This window comes from Typopeltis vanoorti, chromosome 16 (assembly GCF_054136105.1).
Source record: "Typopeltis vanoorti isolate ZY-2024b chromosome 16, IOZ_Tvanoo_1.0, whole genome shotgun sequence".
Lineage (NCBI taxonomy): Eukaryota > Metazoa > Arthropoda > Arachnida > Uropygi > Thelyphonidae > Typopeltis > Typopeltis vanoorti.
In genome coordinates this window covers 88,742,636-88,762,058 of record NC_143564.1, presented here as the reverse complement: position 1 = coordinate 88,762,058, position 19,423 = coordinate 88,742,636, and the positions used below count along the sequence as shown (strand labels likewise).

The following is a 19,423-nucleotide window of genomic DNA, read 5'->3' as shown; positions in this document are numbered from 1 at the left end:
CGATTATGGGTAGGTCATTTATGAACAAGAGAAAGAGTATACGTTGAAAATTATTCACTTGGTTATATTATAAATTAAATTAAAGATACCAAGAAATTATATACTTGGTTTAATCCATTATCCCAGTGTATGCAAACAAAGTTTGCGCCTGAAGAATCTTTCAGGACTGGAGCAACTTGTGACAAAGGTGGTATAACTTCTCATCACTTGCCTTAGTAACCTATAATGTAAAGCATATCTCCTTGCAAACATGTATAATGCTATGCATTAAGGGAAGGGAAGGAAGAGAAGGTTGATGAGACCTCAATAAAGGTTGAAACCAGTCTGGGTAGTGACCCTTCTCTTAATGACCCAACATATCCACAAGGAGATGTGCTTTGCATTATGTGATACTGAGGCAAGTGATGAGAACTTATACTACCTTTGCCACAAGTTGCTCCAGTCCTGAAAGATACTTCAGGGGCAAACGCTGCTTACACTTGGATAATGGATTAAACCAAGTATTTAATTTCTTGGTATCTTTTATCTAATTTATAACCTAACCAAGTGAAAAACTTTCAACTATCTATCGCTAATCCAGAGTATTTTTAATAATAAGGTGTGACACCTTTTGACAAGTGGTACATAGAAATATGACTTCTCCATTCCTTCCACCTCAGCATCACCACTTCTCGGCTGGCTCTCACTGATGAGACCTCAATAAAGGTCGAAACCAGTCTGGGTAGTGATATGAGAATTATATATGTTGTGTGCTTAATGTGTGGCATTATACATGTCTGCAAGGAGATGTGGTTTGCATTATGGGATACTGAGGCAAGTGATGAGAACTTATATCACCTTTGTCACGAGTTGCCCCAATCCTGAAAGATACTTCAGGCACAAACAAAGTTTGTGCCTGAAGTATCTTTTGTGCCATTTATGTGCCTGAAGTGTATTTGTGCCACTTAGATCATGGATTAAACCAAGTATATAATTTCTTGGTATCTTTAATCTTTAACATTATTTAAATTAAGGGGATATTAAATCCCACATTGTTTTAAAACCGAATAAGAAACTCAAAGATTGGAATCAAAGAGTTTCATGCCGAATATAGTAACTATAAATGTATCGGCAACTACTAGCGTAAGCTAAAGCACATAGTTCAAGTACTAGTACAAACTGGGACAACTCGTTGCAAAGGTGGAGAAAGTTCTGATTGCTATTCTTAGTATTTTCCATAATGTAAAACCCATCTCCTAGGAGATGTATGATGTTATACATTATGGTGGGAGGTCACTACCCAGACCGGTTTCGATCTTTATTGTAGCTAGACCAAAGTATAATACTAAGGGTATAGCGAAAAGAACTTAAATACTCTGCTATACGAGTTATCAAAAAAGGTGCACCCATAAATTATTTAAAGAGCCAATAGGCTTCATTTTGGCGATGTAAAACATTATTTAAATTAAGGGGATATTAAATCCCACATTGTTTTAAAACCGAATAAGAAACTCAAAGATCGAAATACAGTAACTATAAACGTATCGGCGACTACTAGCGTAAGCTAAAGCACGTAGTTCAAGTACGTAGTACAAACTAGGCAACTCGTTGCAAAGGTGGAGAAAGTTCTGATCGCTATTCTTAGTATTTTCCATAATGTAAAACCCATCTCCTAGGAGATGTATGATGTAAACTTTAGCTTATGCTAGTAGTCGCCGATATGTTTATAGTTACTATATTTGGCATGAAACTCTTTGATTCCGATCTTTAAAACTTATTTGGTTTTAAAACAATGTGGGATTTAATACCCCTTAATTTAAATAATGTTTTACATCGCCAAAATGAAGCCTATTGGCTCTTTACTTTAAATAATTTAATCTTTAATTTAATTTAGAAAGAGTATATGTGATAGGACAGAGCCTTGAGGTACTCCAGCATTGATGGTGAGGCTCAAAGAGAGAGAAAGCTGGCTACCCAGACCAAAGGATGGCAATTTGTTAAGTAGTCCATGCCATACATGGTCAAAAGCTCTATAAATGTCAAGGGTGACTGTACAAGTTTCTCCTAACCCTTCTGTGGCATATGCCCACTGGTGGGTGATGTAAGTTACAAGATCAGCCATGGATCTTGAATGGTGAAATCTGTACTGGTGTTCACCGATTAATTGGAGGACCTCTAAGTAGTGGCCCAAACAATTAGCTATGGATGACTTTCTCCATTATTTTGGAGAGTATTGAAGTGGTTGGTAGTTTGATGAGAGACTTCTATCTATCACCCTGTTTTGAAATAGGATTGATATGAAATTATTTCCGTGAATTGTGATAAGTGACAGATATGTAAAAAATATTGTACAGACAATGCACAACAAGTGTTATTTCTGGAATACGTTTGAGAACAACTAGAGAGATGCCATCGGAAGCAGAAGAAATTTGGAGATGAGGCAAGATTTTTTCCTGTTAGCCTTTATGAAATCGGATTTGCATCTGTTGATTACTGATTTGTGTATGTTGTGTTCTTTCGTACAGACAGGGTATGAAGCTGGAGTTCTTGAATTTAGCCACATGCAGTACACTAAATTTTTTTTTCTTCAACTGCTTTAATACACTTTTGGTTGAACCAGAGAGCTTGGAAAGTAGATGAGGATTATAGGTTGAATTGGGGATGAAGATCTTCATGCCAGTGAGAATAATTTCTGTAACTCCTTTGAAGCAAGTGTTAGGGTCATATGAGTCAAAACAGCAATCAGACCAAGGAAAGGAAGAGTAGAAATTTAGAAGGTCACTACAGGTGACCTAAATTTCTTCGCATCCTCTGGCACTACAAAGTAGTGCCAGAGGATGCGAAGAGTGATTGGAGGAGGGAGGTGTTCTGTGAGAGAGAGATGAGACTACGAGGGTTGTTTGAAAAGTTTGGTAAAAAAATAAGCTAAACACATTTTTTTTTTGGAAAAAATCACCTTTATTTCTCAACAAAGTCTCCATCGAGGTCTACACATTTGGTCCAGTGAGTTTCCAATTTTTTCTTCCCATCTAAAAAATAGGATTTTGTCAAATTGTGCAAATAGTCATTGACAACATCCTCGTTCAAAGAAAATATTTTCCCACCGAGCCAAACTTTTAAGTTTGGAAACAAGAAGAAGTCACATGGGGCCAAATCAGGTGAATACAGTGGATGTGGAATCAATCTGAACCTCAATTTATGCAATTTTGCTACTGCGGCAGCTGATATGTAGGATGGTGCACTATCTTGATGAAAGAACACTTGTTTGTGAGCCAATCTTGTCCGTTTTTTCCTTCAGTTCTTCTTTTAACCTGGCATTAATAAGGTGGGGTATCACACACCCCCAAAGATATAAAAAGAAATAACTGTGACACTGCCACCTTACTAACGCCGGATTAAACAGTCCAACAATGATGCATAATAGACTCCTGTTATTGTCTTACCCTTTTCCAAACAGTCTATCAAGATAATTCCTTGGAAATCCCAAAAAACAGTGGCCATCACCTTCCCAGCTGACAAAATGTTCTTCGCTTTTTTTTGGTGCTCTTTCACCGGGCATTGTCCATTGTTTTGACTGCTGCTGGGACTCAAGCGTGTAGTGGTGGATCCAAGTTTCGTTTACAGTCATGTATCGATGCAAAAAAATCCTGCAAATTGCAATTAACACATTGCGTTGAAATTTCCCATACGTTTTTCATCAACAGTCAACAATCGTGGCATCCATCGTGCACACAGCTTTTTCATATGCAATTTTTTTGCACAGGATATTATACACCTGTTCAGTTGAGTTGCCTACAATCTCACTCACTTTCATTCCTCCATAAAGATACCATGGATTTTGTCAATCATTTTCTTCATAGTGACCTCAGTTGGGTGTCCAGAGCGCACTTCATCTTCGATGGAGTTACAACTGTCTAAACTCATTTATCCAAAAATAAATAATCTTTAATGCTGGTGCAGAGTCTCCATGAATTGCATCTAACTCAGCTTTGATCTGCGCAGCCGTCCACTTCCTCAAAGTGTTTTATCACTGCACGAAACACATTTTTATGAAAAATGCGAACACTGTCATTTTAAATGTTTGCCAAATGAGAACTACATCACACGTGGCTAAATTTTGCCAGGGGTCATGAAAAAGATGATACATGCCGACACTGACATGAATGAATGAATGAACGAATTCTACATGCCGACACTGACATGAATGAATGAACGAATTCTTTCTCCATCTATTGGAAATTTACCAAACTTTTCAAACCCTCATAGTAGAGGATTGTTGTTCAAGTTGCCAAGAGGAGAAGTTACCTCTATGATGTATCTGGAAGGAGAACTGGTCAAAGAAAGATCCAGGGTATTCAGCAAGTGAAGCAGGTTATCAGAAATTCGAGTAGGTAGATGTACAATTTGTTTTAAGGTCATTGCTTATAACAATGATTGCTGCTTCTCATCCAGCTTGGTTGGTGGTGTTAGAATAGGGGAGCCAGTTGAAGATGTGAATGGTGAAGTTGTCCAGGAAAATGACCTCAATATTCAGATTCTAAGTGGGAGATGTCTTTCATCACCTGACAAAATACCACCACCTTGCTTATTAGAGACCTGAAGTGGCTGCAGCTATATTTGGTTGCTAGAGCAAGGGTTCCGGTTTCTGTTCCCATCCCACTCTCCCACATGTAGTGAGATTGACACCCTCAATAACATGCCATTCACACTGTAACAGGCCCAGACCCTCCCCTATTCGAGGGCACAGCAGTAAAATGGTTCCATAGGCTGTCCGATGCATAGTACATAGGACCAAACCAGTCAGTAACGAATCTGGAGGCTTACCGATCAGCTGGCAACAAATTCTACAACCATGTATAGACAGGAGACTGAGTCTTCTCTGTGTGGGAGGTATGTTTGCAAGTCTGTCACCTGACACTGCATGCTCCACTTCCCTTTTATCTCTTCCTCATCAAACACAATGAACCACAATCAAAAGAAATGTGATTTTGCTGCAGATCTCAAAAATTCTACAAACCAACCCACCACACTAATTCTTACCATAAAAAAAAAATGTTTCCACATCCAATTCGCCAACATCCATGACCTAAACAGCAATATATGTGCACCACCACCATCTATAGTATTCTAAACCAGAACTACCATTCCTATCAGAACCAACTGGCAACCAAAACAGCCACTATCTACTTCACCTGCCACAAGGGAGGCAGATGTGCATTGATCACAACTGACATACCATGCCAGAGACTGTAAATCCTTGAATCTGCACTGTTTGATCTTCTTTGGCTAAAAATTTCTCTACCAAACCAACCTGTCCTTTTCATATGCTTCCTCTATCACTTTCAAAACTCCTGACCTTTCAACTATCTCTCTAAAGCTTTACTTTCTGCAGTCAAAACATCCCAATAACGAGTTTATCCTTCTTGGGGACTTCAATATCTACAACACATATTGGCTCCCCTTCTCCCGTTTCACCAATCAAGCAGGCAGGGATGCTGAGGTGTTTGCAATCAGCAATGACATATTTCAGATCATCAATCTTCCTACTGGAATATCTGACAACCTCCTCCAACTTGCCAACACACTTCACCTTTTGCTAATAAGCTCACCTTCCAGGTATACTGTTGTTGTCACTTCTCCTCTTGGTAACTTGAACCACAACCTCATACAAGTCTCTTTTGCCACAGAACAACCTTCATCTACCAGTTCATAGTCCCATCTCCTTTGGCACTACAAGGGTGCTGACTGGGAGGACATCTGTGACTTCTATTCCTCCTTCCCATGGTCCAACTACTGCTTCATTTCTTCGGATCCAAACACCTGCTCAGACCGAATAACAAAAATCATCCTCACAGGATTGGAGGTTTTCATTCCTTATTCCATTCCAAATTTTCAGCCACCTTCTAAAGCTTTGCTTCTCAAAAAAGTGTGCCAATGCCGTAAAACAAAAAACCTCTGCTTATCACAAATGGCTATACTGGCGCTCACAGCTGCAAAAGAATCATCACTGAGTCCAAGTCAGACTTTGAAAGTGCTAACTGCTGCAAACTTGCCTGCTGTCCAAATGGCAGTTGCTCCTTCTGATCCCTTGCCAAGGCCATTGAGCACAACTTCTACCCCATCAAATTTCCACCACTCTCTCACATCCAGATGGTACTGTAGTTACTTCACCTAAAGACAAGGCTAACTTACTGCCATCACTCTTCTCCTCCAATTCCTGCACTAATGACCTGGACAAGGTTCCCTTCACTCTACCAAGAATGGCTCCCTTTATGGTGTCTATAGTCTCTTGACAAAAAAAAATCTAAAGAATCCTTAATAACCTGGACACAAGTCATCTGGTCCTGATGGTATCCCACCTATTGTGTTAAAAAATTGAGACACAGAACTAACACTATCCTGCATCGCTTCTTCAATCTATATTGTTCAACTGGCATCTATCCTACAACATGGAAATATGTCCACATCATGCCCAATTCAAAGAAAGGTGATAAAAGTTAACCAACGAACTACAGTCCAATTGCTCTCACTTATGTTCTCTCTAAAATAGGGCAACAAACAACTCCTGAACCACCTAGGGATCTAACAATTAATCAGTTACCAGCAATGTGGATTCCACCACTCACAATCTACAACTGATCTTGCTCTCATCACCCACGTTTGGACTCAGCCGCATGGAGAAACTCACGTGGTTGCCCTCAACATGTCAAAGGCATTTGACTGGGTTTGGCGGAGGAGCCTACTTATCAAGCTGTCATCCTATGACCTGCCTTGAACACTCTGCAACTGGATTACCAACTCTGTCACTGATTGCTCACTACGTGTCATGGTTTACTCTTCTCAGATTTCCCCACCAATGCAGGAGTACTCCAGGGTTCTGTTCATTTTCACCTCTCTCTCTCTCTATATAAATGTATATAAATGACCTGCTTTCATAGAATTCCAATCTTATCCATAACTTTGCTGATGACAGTACACTCCATTCCTCCTTTTCATTCAACAAACCTTGTAGTGCTGAAGTATTAGAATATTCAAGATCTACCATGACCAGTGACGTGTACTTAAATCTCCTAGCTATATCACAGTGGGACAAGGACAATTTTGTAAACTTCAGCCACCAAAACTCAGTTCAGTCTAATCTCTCACTAGAAAGAGTTCACTTTCCTCCCCTTTACCTTCAGTAATACTGTGATATTCAAACACAATCAGATTTCTTTTCTTGGACTGATCTGTACCTCCAATCTTTTCTGGTATAACCACATATCAACTGTAGCCTCTGCAGGTGCACTTTTTTTGCACACTACTTCACACCTTCATAGGTGCTAACTCTATACAACGCCCAAATCAGCCCTGCCATGGAATATTGGTCCCACATTTGGGATAGTGCACCAAATCTTCTGTAAAGAATCAAGATTGCTTGATGATGGCAATCCAGTTAATTAATGACCTCTCTCTCTCATAAGCCCACTTCAATCCCATTCTCGGATGTTGAGTTTCTGCCTTGTGCCACTTCTACAGATACTTTTATGGAGAATGCTATGATAAATTGCCACTATTTTTCCTCCACCAAAATCATTAAAACAAGAGCCACTGCTAACCAACACTCTTTTACAGTTCATCTTGAAACTCACCAAACCAATATCACTGCTTCCTCTTCATTCTATCTACTCATGTCAGTTCACCTTCCCCAAAGATTACAACCCTCAGCTGTTCAAGCAAAATGTGAACAGATTCCTCCTTTCTTCTATTCCTCTTGTTCACACATGGCACTAATGTGCTATAGGTCTTGTAAAATTTCAAAAATTTCCAGTTAAAAAAGATCAAGTCTATTCAAAAGAATGCACTATTTAAGAGATGAAACTTGTTCCTAACAGTCTCATTTCAATCACTTTTTCATAAATATTTTGTTCATTAGCACTGCTTGGATGAACAAAATCATCTTCGTTAACCCATTTTTCTCTAAGCATGAAAATACATGAGCAGTTGCTGGTCAACACTGACAAGCAATTGCTCAGGAAAAGTAAAGCTAGTTGTTTGCCAGAGTAGCGTCCAAGATTATCTAACCCTTAACTAATCCACTGGCTGTACTAGTGCATTATGGGTTAGAAAAATATTCATGGATGGGATTCACATAAACCTCATATGCTTCATTACTTTTATCTCTGCTCTTTGGAACAGCTCTCTTCACCAGTCTTTTCCTTAGGAACTATGAACTTCAACTATTCAAGAAATACAAACAGGCACCTTCTTTCTCCTTGACCGCTTGTTTACAACCCATCTGCTCAACCTGCCAAAGTTGGGCAGATATGAGATGCATATTTTGTTAGCAGTAGTACAAGTGAGAAGCAGTGTCTTGAGCAGCAAATACCAAATTTTTATAGAATAATGGATTTGTGATAAGAAAAGTTAGAGGAGCAAACCAGTTCAAGAAAGAATTCAGATCTTCTCCAGAGATCTGAGTGTTATCAAAAGATAAGCATAAGATCTTTTTAAGAATAGGTTTGGAAATTTGATTTTTTTTTAAGTTTGGATGATTTCAGCAATAGGGTTTGTCAAATGAAGACTGAAGTATACTGTCATCAACAAGACTATAGATAGGATCTGAGAATGAGTAGAGAAAGTCATTAAAGTACAGAAAGAAGAGTATGGATAAAGTGCAATATTCAAATATCAGTTGAAAAATCTGAAGAGAATAAATTATTCACACTATGACATGTAGTGGCGAATAACAAGAGAAAAAACTGCCAATCTATTTATAAATGAATGAAATCATCAGATAGCTTAGAAATGGAAAAATAATGGATTCCACTACCCTCAATCCTACAGCAGATCTAGCTACTTTACACATAAGTCAAGAACACGTATGGATAAATCACGTGATTGGCCTTGACATTTCAAGGATACGTGATTAGGTCTAATGATCAGATCTGACATAGTGCACTACTTACCAAAACTGCCATATCATTCCAGTTGCCTGTGATCTTTTGCAACCCAGTTGCAAAAGACTTAAGACAGACAATAATGGTAATGGTGCAGTAGATCAGAACTCTGCACATTTACCAACACTTCTCCATATACATTAGTGATCGTCTCTCACCAGTCACTAATCCTATCCAAAGTTTGGTTGATGATAGTAGGGTACTGTCTTCATTCAACAAACCCAGTACTGCTAAAATCATTCGAGCTTAAAAATCTTTCATAACCAATGTAACTTCCTTACAATTCTTCAATGAATGCAAACACTAACAAAACAGGCATCATATTTCTGGTAGAAAGATCTTCCTCTTATTTTTGATAACACTCAGATCTCCAGACTAGATTCAAGTTTTCTTCTTGGGCTTACAACTCTAACCTTTCTTGGCACAAATCTAATAAATTTTAAATGAAACCTGTGGCACTGTGATCAAAAATGCATACATGTTAGACTCTGATTCCAAAAAAACGTGCTATCTTGCAGCACCAGCTAATTAATGATCCCCCTCTCTCATATACCCACTTCAATCATTTTCTAATGGAATTCAGTTTCTGCCTTGTGCCACTTCTACAGATACTTTCATGGACAGTACTCTGGTGAATTGGCCCCTATTATTCCTCCACTCTCCTCAAAAATCTTTAACACAAGAGCTGTTGCTAACCAACACTCTTTTATAGTCCATCTTGAAACTCACCAAATCAACTTCACTCCCTCCTCTTTCATTCCAACTATTTTGGAACAGTCTCCCCCCCCACTCTGCCTTCCTCAAACCTTCAGCTGTTCAAGCAAAATGTGAACAGATTTCTCCTATCTTCTATTCTTCTTGTCCACACACACACAGCACTGATGTGCTATAGGTCTTGTGGCCTTTTGTGTGTGGATCAGATTAAAAAAAAAAAAAAAAAAAAAAAGTAGCTGCATTGCATATAGTTGAGTTTCATGGAAAGGAATGTGAAGAGGTCTGAGTGGCCAGCGTTTGGAGACTGGTAAATGCAACAAATGAATGAATGTTACTATATGGGACAAGGAAATCTTGAGTCAGAGAAAGTCAAAAGTAGGGGATTCTAAATTAGCCATTCTCTGGAAAGTTATGTCAAATTGACAGACAGGTATTCAGAACGTGGTGTGTGCGTGTAGGTGAGAAGTGAACTACTAGATTTAAGATGACCAGTAGTGTATTCTAAGGATAAGCTCTTAGACCACTGTTGTTCAACGCATGCATTAAAGATATCTGGAAGGACCTGATGATGATGCAAAGACAGGCAAGGCAATCAGTGATGCTACTGAACTGATAAACAGCACTTAAAAATAAATAAATAAATAAAAAAAGTCGGAATAGTAGCTGTTAATTCAATGTTAGCGAGTTTAAAGTTATGCTCTTTGGGGTAATGATATTAATGCCATATATTATATTGGTGATTTTATGCTTGGAGAAACTGATGAGGCTAGGGATCTAGGGATAATTATTCTTAATCCATAATTTATCAAAATGAGTGGTGTAACATTAAAATAAAGGACTGGATTTATGGTGGATAAGAAGTAAAAGTTTAAAGGTAACATAACTACAATTGCAAATACAACTCAGAGCATAATTGTGATACTGAAATGAACATATGTGACCACACCTAGACCACTGTGCACAAATTAGGTCTTCTGGATTCTGAAATAATAAAGAAACTGTGGAAAGGATGCAAAAAAAATTGTGTGTGTGAGATTAAGAAAGGGGTCAGAGCTAGATTTTTAGAACCGTGAATGAGGTGAACAGTTTGTTAGTTGGTGTGAAGTGGTGAGTGCATGTAGTGTGAATGAGTTTAAGAGAAGGTGTGATGACTGATGTAAGTGATGTGTGGTATCCTTCGATGAGTCCTCGACTCCCTGGATGTCTAAGATAACAACTTTCTAAAAAATCCCTTTCTAGATTCTTTTTTCATTTTTCATATCATCTGTGTCCACAATCACCACTAACAGTGAGGCAGCTTCACTCCTTCAATGCAAAGCTTCAGTTAGTTGCCTAATATGTGTCCGCAAAACATGTCTTATGTTATTGACCGCACCTCTAATGATTGAATTTTCTTATAAAAGGCACAAAATCATGTTTGGACACCTCCTTCACCTCGACTTTCTCTCTCTCTCTTCCACTCCCCACCCCCCACCTTCATTTGCTTTTTCAAACAACCAATTTCACCTGTGATTTTCATAAACTCTCATGTAAATTCTTCCAGTTGAATTCGTTCAACCATCTCACCACCCTACCCTTTTTTTTTTTTTTTTTTTAATTCTTGGTCAAGCTCTTCTCTTTCTTCAAATGTTCAGAGTCATCACACTTGTCATTCATTCTCACACTCCAAAGTTCTTCGCCTTTCTCGATGTGTACATAAATCAACTTCCTCAAAAATTGAGCATAAAACTCGATCTTCATGATGAAATTTTTCAAGCTGCTGCCTAAGGATGTAATTTTGAAAACTTAGCCTCTAAATTGCTGAACTATTCCTATATTTAAATTATTCTTATATTTAAATTAAAAGTGCTGTAACATAAAATAATTCCAGAATATGACATTAAAACATTCATTCCTGTACTGCACATACTTTAACATCTTTATTCACTGTCACAACAAAAAATAAACAAATAATAATAAATAATTACAAAAATCTTTTCTATTCAGAATTTTTATTTTCATCACAATAAGACCAGGCATTAAATACATAAATTGTGCAAGATTTAATGTTTAAGTTCATGCAATGGTAATTTCATTATTTAAACACCCTAAAACAGGGGTTCCCAACCCTATGCCTGCAGGCACCATGGTGCCCGTCGACCAATTTGTGTGTGCCTGCCGCTGTTCAACCGTGTGCCATATAGTTTGAAATAATCATGCAACAATTCATGGCATGCTATATGACGCATGACGAGTATTAAACGCATACGATGTAAAGTAGACGCGCATTAAAAGTTGTTCATTCCAATTTAAGAACTGGAATATCATCATATTCTCCTAATTATGAAGCACTGGCCAATGAAATGGAATGCCAAAGATCACACTAACTTACATATATATATTTAAATTATTATATAATGTTTGAATTCTTTTTAACAAAAGAATTCAAAAAATTTGCCTGAAAAAACAGATGGTGCCCGTCAACCTACCGGTATTTTAGAATGTACTCTAGGAAACAAAAAGGTTGGGAACCCCTGCCCTAAAATATCAAAATATGGAACAAAAATCAAAATCACACAATAATTAAACATAATTTTATAATACAAATACAGTTTTAGAAATATTACTTACTGATTCTGTCAACCTGCTATCTTCTGGGCACTTACTCATGTAGAATGATTTTATCTTAGATGGAAAACGGCATAGCATGATAACCTATACAAAAATAATTTTTTTATATTACGGAAAAAGAAAGAAGACCACAATAAATAGAAATCTATGACTGGGTAATAAATGGCCATTGTTTTAGCCAAGTTGGCAAAATAACATTTACTTTTGGAAATTTTAAGTTTGAGAGTGAAATCATGGAACTTTAGCCAGGAATATATTTACTTTTTTAAATGAACTGAAATATAATTTTTTAAACTCATAAAATTTATGTGTAAAAGTATTTCATCACTTAAAAAAAAAGATGAAAGAGCCCAAAGAGGCTTTATTTTTCTTGAAAATTATTAAAAGGAAGGATATTAACAAATGAAGGTACTGCACACTTTGAAGTGCAAAGATATTTGTGGAACTGCTTCAGGAAGCAGATAAGATTCAGGAATGGGGGATAACTTTTAGTGGAATAAAATTCAGAGAGCATATTGCACTTGTTGCAAAAAAGTATCACATCCCACTTTCTCTGTGTCCAACCTTTTATGTTAAAAGTCAGAGTAAGTTAACTACTGTATATTTGTATATAATCTTATATTTGTTTATTGGTTGGTTGTTTCAAATTCGTACCCATGATGGTGCATTGACTTCAGAGAGAGTGAAATCATGGAACTTTAGCCAGGAATATATTTACTTTTTTAAATGAACTGAAATATAATTTTTTAAACTCATAAAATTTATGTGTAAAAGTATTTCATCACTTAAAAAAAAAGATGAAAGAGCCCAAAGAGGCTTTATTTTTCTTGAAAATTATTAAAAGGAAGGATATTAACAAATGAAGGTACTGCACACTTTGAAGTGCAAAGATATTTGTGGAACTGCTTCAGGAAGCAGATAAGATTCAGGAATGGGGGATAACTTTTAGTGGAATAAAATTCAGAGAGCATATTGCACTTGTTGCAAAAAAGTATCACATCCCACTTTCTCTGTGTCCAACCTTTTATGTTAAAAGTCAGAGTAAGTTAACTACTGTATATTTGTATATAATCTTATATTTGTTTATTGGTTGGTTGTTTCAAATTCGTACCCATGATGGTGCATTGACTTCAAAGATTAACACGTTTACTCATATACCAACTACGAGTAAACTTGTAGTTGGTATATGAGCCCCACAAGCCAGCTGTGAGTATACTCGTATGATGCTTACCGCCGACAACGAGATTACCATTATGACCTTGAAGAAGTGAAATTGCTTGGTGTACGGGAACAAACTATGCTGAAGTAGCATGGCAGCGAACGTGTTAACATGACTGCAAATTCAAAAGAATGAAACAAGTATAAAATAAGCTAAAATATGTACTGTAAAAACACACACACATAACAGATACACAATTATGCGTATTTAGTAATTCTCTGTCTCTCTAAAGAGATCTGACATTCCCACTTTCTGTAGAATATCAATTAATAAGAATTCATTTTTTACTATCCTATATATCTAACTTTTTAAATTATTATTACATACCAAAAATGCACTGGCTATTTTAGAATTTACTCAATATGAATGCAAAAAAGTCATCTCTCACAGTTAAATTCATTACTGAGAGATTACATGAAATACCACACAAAACAATGACCATAGTTCAGCTCTAAGTTCTGTAGTTTCTATATGGGAAGTTCTTATTTCTTGACTGTACTCTTTGTCTTCCTGTATTTCATCTATTTATTTTTATTTCTATTCATTCATTTTGTCTTCTCTCTCTCAAATTCCTCAAACAGAATATAAGAAGTTAAAGAGCTCACTTGATTATTATACTTGCATATATCTCCTTCTAGTAAACAAGCTTCCTTGAACCCATCTTTCCTGCCTTTTAAAAATACATTTAACGGAGAAGTTCCAAAAGCACTACAAGAAAAAGAACTTTACTGTAGATTCCATCTTGCTTCATGGGACATATACCACTTGTTTCCATGACTTATTCATGTAGGTTCTTATTATACTGTTCTACAGTATTCACAGTTCTCACAGTAGAGTAAATAAAGATGCATAAAGATAAAAAAATTTAACCCTTAGTTAATTTCTTGTTTCCAGCTCTCCTGCTTGCCTACTTTCTGGCATTCTCATATCTGGTGATAGCTGTTCTAAAAACTCACAATTAATATGTATGCAAATATTCAATGTGCAATTCAAAGCAGAAGTGACAAAATGGCTGCTGTTAATGCAGCAATTGCAAGTTACAATTGTATGGCAAAGGAACACTACAATAAATTCTGGGTCAGAGACAGCTATAGAAAGTTTTTCCACTTGATTAGAAATTAAATTAAACTTGCCAAGAAATTACATTTTTGTTTAAATCCTTTATCCAAGTGTAAGCAAGCAAAGTTTGCATGTGAAGTATCTTCATGGCTGGGCTACTTGTACACAGAAACTGATTACTTCATATCAATTGCTTTGCATTCCATAATGCAAAGCACCCTTTCCTTCAAAGTGTATAATCCTATGCAAGGATTTTAGAACAATAAGCCTCATTTCCCATACATCAAAAATACTTATGAGAATTCTAACACTGAGAATTGCATCTCTTCTTCTTCTTTGGTTCATCAATCCGAAGATTGGTAATTATATCAGCACATAACAACATCCTGTCTTGTGACCTCCTTTTTTATCTCTTCATAACTCTTAGTGTCAGTTAGCATCATTATGTTATTTATATATGAAATTCTTGGTCTGCCTCGAGGCCTCTTTCCTTCTACAGTCCCCTCCATTATTTCTGTAATCATTCCCCGTGCCTCAAATGGTGTCCAATTATGCTTTTTCTTCTCTTATTGATATGTTTCATTAATGACCACTCTTCATGAACTCTATTTAGAACTTTTCATTACTTTTCCTTCATGTCCAACTAATTTTCATCATCTTTTTCCAGCACCCAAGTTCAAATGCCTCCAACTTTTTCATGTCTTGTTTTGTTAGAGTGCCCGCCTCACAACCATATAATGCAATGCTCCATATGTATGTTTTCACTAGCCTTTTTTTTTTTGAGCTGCATGCTTTTTTGGCTAGGATTATTCATGCTTTAATACCTGATTGGTTTCTTCCATCTTCTGTGATAAGACTTCAAAGATATTTAAAAGAGGATACCTGTTGTATTAGGTTATTATTTATTTCCAGGTTTATTTTCATTGGATTTGCTTTACTTGTAATTAATAATTTTGTTTTTTTATAATTAATTTTTAGGCTGTACTGTGTGAAGATTTCTTCCATCTTTGTTAGGGTGACTTTCAGTTTGTTTTTGTTATCAGCTATAACTGCTATATCATCTGCAAACCATAGCCAGTTAATATCAATTCCATTTATCTTAATTCCTGTTTCTATTAGTTCTTTCAATTTATTTATTGCATCTTCAATGTATAGATTAAACAATATGGGTGAAAGAGAGCACCCCTGTCTTACTCCTCTACGTATTTTTGCTATTGCGGTTTTTATTGTATTGCTGGCTGCTTCTATTAGGGCTTCTTGATGCTTGTAAAGATTAAATATGAGCCTTCTATCTCTCCAATCTACCTTTATTATTTTTAGGAGGTGAAACATTTGATTCCAGTCAATACTATCGAAGGCTTTCTCCAAGTCAAGAAAGACTATCAGAGTATTTTGATTCTTCTCCAATCTTCTTTCAGTAACTGCTCTTAGAGCTAGGATTGCTTCTCTTGTCCCCTACTGTTTCCTGAATCCAAAATGGTCATTGCCAACATATTCTTCAGCCTTCTTTGTTAGTCTTTTTTGTATAATTTTGAGTAGTATTTTCGAAGCATGTGATATTAAGCTTATTGTTCGATGATTTTCACACTTGTTTGCATTATTTACTTTAAGAATGGGTATGATAGAGCATTGTGTAAATTCTTTGGGGATGATCTCCGTTTCATAAATATCCTTTATGATCTTGAAAAGGTATGACTTAGTTATGTTTCCTGAGTATTTTATTAATTCTGATAGGATGTTATCAATGCCTGGTGCCTTGTTGGTTGACAATTCATTCAGTGCCCATTCAAATTCATCTTTTAATATAGTTGGACCAATTTCTTCCACATCAAGTCTTGTGTCTAGATCTTTTCCACTATATAGATCTTCCAAGTACTCCTTCCATCTTTCCAAAATTTCTTCCTTATCTATAAGTATGTTCTCCCTGTTTATTTTTGATAATTGTACTTCTTGTCTTGTTTTGCTGGCTTATTCCTTTTATAATGTTATAAGCTTTATCGATTCTTCCAGTCTTTGTTAGATCTTCTATTTCTTTACATTTCTCTGTATACCAATTCTTTTGCTTCTTTACACTTTCCATTTATCATATTTTTTGTATGTTTATATTTGTCTTTGCTTTCTTCCTTTAGGAAGGTTTTGTATTTTCTTCTTTCATCTATTAGATCTAGAATGTCCTGGGTGATCCATGGTTTTATTTATTTGCTCCCTCCTTAATCCTATGCAGTCATTGGCAGCATTGACTGTATCCTTCAAATGAGTCTATTTTTCCTCTATGTTTTTCTTTTCCTCTCTCCCGTTTGAATGCTTTCATCAGTTTGCTGTTTATAGTATCTATGGGTTTTCCTCTGTTTTCAGATTATATATGTTCCATTTGGGCCTTTTCCTTGGTTGTGACAGTTTTTTAAATTTCAGATTACATTTCAATAAAACCAAATTGTGGTCACTGTCAACATCAGCTCCTGGGTAACTTTTGCATGATTTTACTTGATTTTTAAATCTATTTCTTATCATAATATAATCTATTTGGTACCTTCCTATATCCCCTGGCATTTTCCAAGTATACCTTCTTCTTTTTTGGTACCTCATACCAGGTATTAGTAATGATCAGATTGAATTGCTGGCAGAACTCCAAAAGTCTATCTCCTCTTTCATTTCGGCATCCAAGTAAATACTTTCCCACCTCTCTACCATCTTTGCCTTCACCAATGACTGTATTCCAATCCCCTATGACAATAAGATTATCTTCCTTCTTGGTCAGTTTGATTAGCTTCTCAATATCTACATATATACTCTCTCAACTTCATCATCATTGTGGTAGCTAATAGGCATGTAAGCTTGTATTATTATAATATTTGTTGGTTTTGCTTCTAGTTTTACCATTATCAATCTGCTACTACATTTTACTGAGATGATTATTCTTCTTCTCCATTCCTTAATGAGAACCACCGCGACTCCATTTTTTGCTATCTCATCACCTGAATAAATGATTCTATAATCACCACTCCAAAACGTTTTATAGAGATAACCATAGAGATAACTAATTCCCAATATGGCTATTTTTAATCCACCCATTTCTCTCTTCAAATTTTCCAATTTGTAGGAGGGTTCTCACATTCCATGTCCCAATGAATGTACAAGGATTTCGCTGGTTTATGACCTGGGAAGCCTTGTTTCTTCCCCTGCCATGCACAAGTCTTGAGCCATTGTGCACTTTACTATCATTTAGAATGTCCATCCATACTGCTATCTTACTAAGGAAAAACAGAACAAGGTGGTATTCCCTTGCATTCCTTGTCCAGCAATAGCCTTCTAGAGAGGCTCAGTGTGCTAGCCGTTTCTCATTCCTCATGATTATCTGCCTACCACAGTATCCTTTACACCGTTGTCACTTATGGTGATCTTCCACTGATCAGGATGAAAGTTGTTGCTACCCCAACTTCCAGCGGGCTGTAACTTATTTAATGGCAGTTACATCTCGCATCCCCATCAGTGGAAATGTGTGGCTTTTTATAGAGATAACCATGCCACTGTCTATCTCCCCACTTCCTGTTGGTAGATGCCGTCCCATTGTCCACGACTGCTTATTCACAGGTTTCCCTGTTTATTCGCAGCTAACCTCTGTATCCAGAGGCCATTCCCCTATCCGCAACCTGAGGGACGTGCTTGGTAGCATGGCACCCATGCCCCAATCGCATCTAAGGTGAAAGAATTTCTTGTAGAAGATCAGTTTAGTCTCAGGAAGGGTAGGGGAACAAGAGATGCGATTGGACTGTTAAGAATAATAAGTGAAAGAAGTCTGGAAGTGATAAAGAAGTTAATATCTGTTATATAGATTTTGAAAAAGCTTTTGACTTTGTAAAATGGGATAAGATGGTGGAAGTAATGGAAAAGATTGGTATAGATTGGAAAGACACAAGGCTAATTATTTCACTATATATGGGACAAACTGCCACCATGGTGAGAGACATATATGATACAACAGAGCCAGGTATCATTGGACGAGGAGTAAGATAAGGATGTTCTCTGTCACCAATTTTGTTTAACATGTATTCTGAAGCAATGTTAAAAGAAGCATTGGAGAATATAGAAGAAGGAATAAAGATTGGAGGTAGACATATCTGCAATATGATATGCAGATGATAAGGCATTATTATCAAATACTGAAACAGGACTACAACATCTGTTTGAACAGATTACTGGAGACCTGTATCAATTATGGAATGAAAAATTAACATAAGAAAAACAAAGGTAATGAAAGTAGCAAGGAAAGAGGCAAATATAGATATCAGAATAAATGGGGAAAAATTGAATCAAGTAAAGGCATTTAAATATCTAGGAAGTGTTATTAGCAGTGATGGAAGATGTAAAAGTGACATAAAAGCAAGAATAGCGATGGAAAGAGATACCTTTAATAGAAAATGGAATTTATTCAGAAGTAAAATGGATAGAAACCTAAAGAAAATACTAATAAAATGTTATGTGTGGAGTGTTTCCCTCTATGCGGCTGAAACTTAGACATTGAAGAAAGAAGAAATTAAGATTTTGGAAAGCTTTGAGATGCGGATTTGGAGAAGGATGGAAAAAAATCAAATGGACAGAAAAAGAGTAGAAGAAGTCTGTTAAAGAGGATAAAAAGAAGAAAGGGAAACTGGATTGGACATATTCTGAGAGGAAATGGAATCATGAGGGATTCCATTGAAGGAAAAATAGATGGAAAAAGACCCAGAGGAAGAGTAAGGAAAACAATGCTAGATGACATGCTGAATGGAGACAGATACACAACCTTGAAAGAGAAGGCTCGGAACAGAAGAGAGTGGAAGGAAAGTTTTTGCCACTAAGAGAAGAACCTGCTCATTTGCAGAATACTTAAGAAAAGATTCCTATGCATTATGGGAAGAGTCAC

At 36.5% G+C, this 19,423-nt stretch overlaps 1 protein-coding gene across 1 annotated transcript in view; it reads right to left on the bottom strand.

Annotated features, from left to right (window-relative positions):
* The window catches only part of AsnRS (asparagine--tRNA ligase), a 285,820-nt gene that overhangs the window by 84,185 nt on the left and 182,212 nt on the right, over positions 1-19,423 (bottom strand). The window contains exon 14 of the mRNA XM_090406589.1: positions 12,243-12,326. Within this exon, the coding sequence (XP_090262715.1) occupies positions 12,243-12,326 (84 nt within the window). The remainder of the gene's footprint in view (positions 1-12,242; positions 12,327-19,423) is intronic.